The sequence below is a fragment of the Anneissia japonica genome, unplaced genomic scaffold, assembly GCF_011630105.1.
Source record: "Anneissia japonica isolate Jap-2015-1 unplaced genomic scaffold, ASM1163010v1 scaffold287833_len2544123_cov190, whole genome shotgun sequence".
NCBI classification, from domain to species: Eukaryota; Metazoa; Echinodermata; class Crinoidea; order Comatulida; family Comatulidae; genus Anneissia; species Anneissia japonica.
The window spans coordinates 2,331,597-2,338,597 of record NW_022757233.1 but is presented as its reverse complement, the minus strand read 5'-3'; the positions used below and the strand labels follow the sequence as shown (position 1 = coordinate 2,338,597).

At 33.9% G+C, this 7,001-nt stretch overlaps 1 protein-coding gene across 2 annotated transcripts in view; it reads left to right on the top strand.

Moving 5' to 3' along the window:
• LOC117124543 (monocarboxylate transporter 12-like) overlaps positions 1-4,003 on the top strand; it is a gene marked incomplete in the record, with an annotated part of 18,701 nt that extends 14,698 nt beyond the window's left edge. For both annotated transcript variants that reach the window (XM_033270802.1, XM_033270803.1), the window contains 1 exon segment: positions 1,012-4,003. In XM_033270802.1, coding sequence (XP_033126693.1) covers positions 1,012-1,163 — 152 coding nt within the window.
• Positions 4,004-7,001: the final 2,998 nt, after the last annotated feature.

Below are 7,001 nucleotides of genomic sequence, written 5' to 3'. Positions count from 1 at the left end.
GACGTTGGTACGTGTAGGTTAGTCTACAAACGTCGCCTAAAGTAATTGATTTTACCCGGCAGAACGAAAGAAGGATACTCCGCTTTTCAGTCGTCTTAGGCCCTTGTTTTTTGACAAACAATGACCTTTCAGAGTTCAAATTGCTGTCAAGGATATGAATTGGCTGCTTCGCAGCAATTATTAACCATTTTATTTAAGCACCATTTGAACAATTATATTAGGTCATCTCCTAGAGGCAAGGTCTATTTGATATTCTTCATAGCATTAACTTTGTAAATGTATTATTTATGTTATGGATAATAAAATTTAGTCTAAGTAATGCTGCTTGTTTCCTGCAGTCGCTGGAGCAGAAATGTTCCGCTCTTCTTCAGGCCCTTACCAATCTGATTCAATTAACCCCTTTCGGTAAGGATGCTTGATCGATTAACTTCGTTGAGAAGTAAACAAAATACAATTAATAATGAAAAAAGAAAATAAGACAAAGATCCAAGATGCCAAATTTGGTTAATAACGGTTAAATTTTGGGAAGAAAAGTTTCCTGTAAGATCAAGGTGTTGGTAATTCCATTGTTTACCCCAAGCATAAAAGAAAATAATGGAATGGTCTGCCTGCTTACAAAATGTTTGGTACAAGGTGGAAAATAATGAAAAACGCCCATCATACACAGCCTGCATATTGTTCGATATTTAAGTACAGGGCAGAGGTATGGAGTGATAGTCTTAAAATTAGAAATAATTTTGGTTTTCTGAATAACAAATTTTTAAATTGAATTCTCTTAATTAATGTTTATTCTATTTTGCATCAGTGAGCCTAACTATTTCTTTATAAAATAGGATGTCTCAAAGAAAATGTAATAATTTTATTAACTTTCAAAGTACCATTGTTTATGTTGTCAATTGAATGAGTTGCTATTTATGATAATTATTATTCTAAAAATAATATTAAATAGTTCATGAATTTGCATTATTATGCCATATTAATAAAGTGGTTTTTTGTTTTTTTTATATTCAGGCTGGCTGTATGACTCAACTGGCAACTATGATGTGTCTTTCTATTTTGCCGGAGGTGCACTGATTCTATCTGGATTACTCCTCTGTTTGGACCCACTCCTCCTGAGATGGAAAGATGTGAAGATGAAAAAGTTGGATGTGGATAGCTGTTGAAGACCTTTGTTCTTTCTTTCATTCTCTAATGGTGTTAAGAATAACGATAATGAAAATTTATTTAGCACTGGTATTCGTTCCAATGAAAACACTTTAAGATGGTGCTCAAAATGTATGCCAATCAGAATGTCCTGCTCAGCAATGCTGGTTTTTTAGGATACTGGAACGGGTATGTTGGGTGGAAGAAATACATAATGAGTAGTAGAGCTGAAATATGATAAAGTTCTTTTATTGGTCTGGCGTGGGTTGTGTTTGTTGTTAAAGTGGGAGGGCTTGATGATTAAGTGAGCGGGTGCTAGTTGGCAAAACAAGGTGGTATTAGGGCAGTGCAGGAGGGAAGGGGGAATGTACACTCCCTAGATATTTAGATATGCCACTGGGCTATAGGATATAAATTCGGGGGTGAAGGGAAGCTGTATGATATAGGGTCTGACAATTTATGGTGGCGACTAGTGTAATTCAGGTGAAAAGCCTTGTTTAGTGTGCTAGGGGCTTAGAGAAACTGGGCAATTTTAAGACATTTTATTTTTTATTTAAGGAAAAAAAAAACACAATTTGTTTTTTTTTTTTTTCATTTGATGAGTTGTGGCAAACAGGTGTTTGGTCTGCCAACTGGATGGCTCAATGCAATATTTAGTGTCATCACTGTTTGGGGGAGATATGGGGATGGAAAATTGAGACAACTAGAAGAATTAACAGGGTCTATTTTATATGAAGGCTTGCAGTTCTGATATGTATTGTTTACAGGAGTAAATCAAGCTGTTAAAGTGTTCTTCTCTGTAGCTTGTCATGGTTTTTTAATTAGATACATTCTCTATTTATTGGTTATAATGTTGTAAGTATTTTAAGTTTCTAATAATAGTTTCTAAAATTCACAGATAAAATATATTCTTTCACAATTATGTATAGTTTATGCTTAATATATTTTTACTGATTTTTGGTTATATTTTACAGTTTCAGGACTAATTGTGTTTTCACAGTGTTAGTGCATAGAAATGTAAAAATCGCGCTATTATTATCAATTTTAATACAACTGTAGTAACTTTGTGCTTACATTCTTGCCTTCAAATACCATGGTTCCACTGCTTGGTTCAAGCCCTGTGAACCATCGTTGGTTTTTTATTCTCCATTTTAAAAAACAATGGTGCATTTAAGCTTTATTAAAAAAAAACTTTATTGAGCATTATATTTTAATTTGTTTATCTTAACGCGTTGACTGCCAGACTTTTTTTAGGTTTAAAGGTTTACACAAATATGCTTTATTGAAATTTTGTACTGCCTTGAACATAACAGTAACACAAGAAACATACATACGTTTTTGTACGTTTAGGTGTATCTTCCCCGAACTACCAGCCATAAGGCTGTGGTTCTACAAAAATAACAAAGAAGTAATAAACGCTAGAATGTTACCCCGATTTTGATGAGTATAGTCATCCCTAGCGCCCTCAGCAACACTCTGTGGGACGAGTATACTCGTCTCTGGCAGCGAACATGCTAAGGAGTGGTATAGTTACTCTTTGTTTATGAGAATTGTAAAATTTTATTTTAAGTGGAGCTGTAGCTTGTAGCAAAAACAGGATCATGTGTTGAAATCGTCCGTAAAACCAGAGATTGTTTTTTTTTTTGCTCCCAAAAAAAGAAGAAATTATCATTTAAATTGATAATGAACATCCCTTTTATTGTCTGAAAGCCATTTCTGTTCATAATGAGCCATGTTTGTATTGAATTAATTTTGATAAAGAGGAAGGGTAATTCTACATTTGTAAAACCACACTGTTGGGTTATACGCAGTAGGTTTCAGGATAATTTGATTGTTTGCATGCTTGATCATGTCTAATCGTACATTCTAAACTGTAAATTCTGAGAAAGATTCAGTGATGCATGCAGTATTGTTATGCACCCAGGAAGATTTAACCAAGTCACGCTATCAGTGCATTTGGCTTTTTTGCTTGGGAAAAACAGCTTGGTTATTCTTCCTGAATAATATTCACTCAGTTCAACTTGCTGTGTGCCTTGGGTAATTTCACCAAATAGAATGTTATGCAGACTTATACACTTAAAATTTTTTTTTTTTTTTTTTACAAAACTGATATTAAGGTACCATGAGTTTGACCAAAAGATTTCGGTCTAAAGAGGGCTTCATTTAATCAGGGAGGTCTCACAAGCTAAAGCCTGGGTCCCAGTTCCTGATGGGCTCTGGGATATTCATGAGCTTTTTTTGTTGCTCTAAGTTGGCAGAAGAGCAGAATATGTAGAAAAGAACATAAAAAAAACATTGAAACAGTGTTCTTTTGCATGCCCCATTGGGCTGAGTACCTACGCAGACTCTGTCAGTTAGTGACCAAGATAGAAGGGCCCTAAAACTCTTAGAAAGGGCCCCACACTTCTTTGTTACATTACTGCTTTCATACTGTAAGTTTCTTTTGTTTTTTGAGACATTAAACTGTAATGCTGGTCTTTTAATAGCACATTGTAATATTCCTTATGACAAACTGTGATATGACACGGTCTGTGTAAAATTGTCTGGATGTGCGTGGGAGTTGGGGCAAGGTGGTGTGACAGGTATTATTTATACGAAACGACGCGGATAGTCATGGAAGCATATGCTATCGTAGAGTTTTGAAAATGTTAAAAAATTGTAGTTGTGTGATAGCATAGCATATTGTAAACAAAATTGCAACGTGTGTGACCGGCATATGGTATCTGCAGAAGAAATGACACCTTGACTTTTCAAAATTTATGTTTTATGAAAATGTAATAAAATTATATTTATAAAAATCTTGCCTTTGAACAGCTGCTGCACTGTAATGTTCATTCAAAATTAAATGCACATTTTTAAATCTGTTGTCATAATCGTATATTATTTTTCTCATTAAATGATCTGTTAAACGTTTAACCTGTCATGTGGACTGTTAAAATCCTGACACAGTGCACTCTCCAATTCGGGACCACTCTAATACCGAGACCCCTCTAATTCCAAGACCATTTTTCAAAGAACAAATGTGGTGAAGAAAGCAAAACCAGTCACATTAAAAAAAAATAATGTTGGAATGTCGAAATTGTTTTAATCTGTGTTATATTGCACTAAACTAAACTTTATAATACTATGCTGTTATTTTCCTCACTTTGGATGTTAAAATAACCTTTTATAACGATTTAGTCTGTCTGAGAAATGTCCGGAATCGTAAACTTCGAAGGCTGATTTCTCAAACACTGTTTTTTAAGCAGCTCTGTGGTTAAAGTCCTGTAACATCACAATGAAATGTCGGATTTAAATGATTCTTTTACTCTTTTATAACATTGATAATACTGATTTTTCTTTTTCCAAGGATTGACTGGTTTGCCATAATATGATTGCCACAAATACCAATGTTCAATCTTTAAACACAAAGTTAACCCTCTAATTAGAGACCCAACCTTGCCTTTCATTTTGTGGCATAGCATTCATCATAACCTATTTTCAGTTGTTGTTGTGTTCTAGACGCCCCAAAATAACCAGAGGCCTTTTGAGTGATCAATTTTTTCTTTTTCTTTCATCTTTTTCTTTTCTTTTTTCTTGACTTTCCAAAGGAAGGGGAAGGCGAGGACCCCCCCCCCACCTCTAAATCCGCTCATGTGAGCAATGTTTGACAGGTATTATACGACTATAGTCCTATGGAAGCATGTTCAAAAAATTGTAGTCACAAGTGTTCTAGTAGGCCTACAGCTTATAAGCAAAATTCGAACATGTGCGACACCAGACCAAAAGCTGGTGATATGTATTAACATCAATTTGTACCACCGTGCTTGAGATTTAGGAAAAGATATGACAATTATGACTAGAAGAGCAACACACGATGAGGTCGACGGATCAAAAACAACAATTTCCCTATTTTGATTGCCAATCCCTATTGTCTATAATAAGCAGGGGCGGGTCCAGAAATTTGTCCAACATGTCCGCGACAGGGGGTCGAAACCAAGCCAACTAAATCCTCAGTCCTGGTTCCCGGAATAAAAAAAATCCTTGGTATGGTTCACGGGGAGAGTTTTTATGGCTATAGTATGTATTATTGTTGTTATTATAGAATGTGTGTTATTAATAAAATAGGCGCCCTATGACAAATAAGTACCGTAATTATTATGTATTGTTAGTTGTATTGTACATCCTCCGATATGTTTTATGTATAATGTCAAAATTAAATGTTTGATGTTGATACGTTAGATTAATTTTTCTTACGTGATACGGTAATAAATAAAAATGTGTAAAAGAATATGCGCGGCTTTATAGTATACAACTTTGTTTCGTCACTTCCTGAAATATGTTTAAATTTTTTATTTATTTTCAATGTTGGGAATTGGTGAACGTCAGCCATCTTGAAATTCAATATGGCGGCCGATGACTTTGGGGAAAAAATGGCACCTAACTTTTTTGAAGTCAGCGCAGTAAAAATGATAAAATTAGTCAATAAAATCTATTTTTGCTCAAAAATCTATCTGGATTACATAGAAAACTAGCTTATATACTCGTTCTTATTCTATGTACATTTTAAGTAAGTACCGTATATTTTGCGATTATTCAGCTTATTCAGTTTCAATTTTATGCACATTTTAGATAAATTTGGCGGCCATTTTGAAAAATGGCCGCCATTTGTATAAAAGGAGTAAAATCAAGTGTCAACAGGGCTTAGGGTGACCAGAAGGGATTCATTAGGATATCTGGCTATGTGGATTGCTTCTAACATTCCACTCCCCCTAACTCATTTTTTTTCATATTTTTTTTCTAGTCTAGGTACCTGTGATTTTACATTACGTTTGACTACCGTATTTCTATCAACAGTAATTTACCGTATTTTTACAGAAATTTATTTTTAACGGAAATGTAATTTTACATTACGGTAAAGTACTGGCGTCCTGGTTGAGGTCCATGGCTAAATGGAAAAAAAAGATTAGCCTTTATCTGGTGATTAATCTCTTAAGTTTTCACACCTACACTTAAGCAATTCTTGACTGATGCACATTTATTTTATAATGTTATGCCATAAATTATATAGTGGGCTACGAATAATGTTTTATTTCATGATTTTGAACATTTTCACGCTTTTCCCGTTAAAATTGGCCAAGTACTTACGAAGATATGATATTAATCATTGTTTTTGGTAACGTTTTGGTCAGCTATTCGATATAATACCCTACACCCCTCTGCTGATAACCATTCAAGCAAGGCCTGACTTATCAGCTAGACAGAGAAACGTGGTACGAAATGAATAGAAAAAGCGTTTATGAAGTGGTACGGTGTTTTGAGGCGATAGGTCTAAGCCTAGGTATTTTTACACAGTTTTGAAGAAGATGGAATTGTTTAAGGAAAGTGTTTGTTCTGATTGACACTTTTTTACCAGAATAGCAATGGGTCAAAACAGCAATGAACCAAATAATAATAATAGTAATAATAATAATAATATTGGGCTAAACACAATATAAAAGCAGTAGACATTTAAATAATTTAAAATTTAAAATAGTGACAAAATGATTATATAATGACATTAATTGAAAATAATAATAATGAAACAGTACTGTAGTAGTAATAATAATAATAAGAAGAAATAGGCCTTATAATATCACAAAGTACAAATTAAATAATAAAAATAAACACAATAATATCAGTGAACGTTCAAATAAATAAAACTTTAAATTACAGACAAAAAAAAAATACCCGATATGTCATAAAAGTTTATTGCCGTTTTGAACTGAGACCCTCCTTAAAGTACTGATCGACTTTGAGGGCTGCGGAGTGATGATCATTTGGTACATTGATGAAGAATGTCGATGAATTTCTTGAAAAGAAATTTCCAGGGTGTGTTT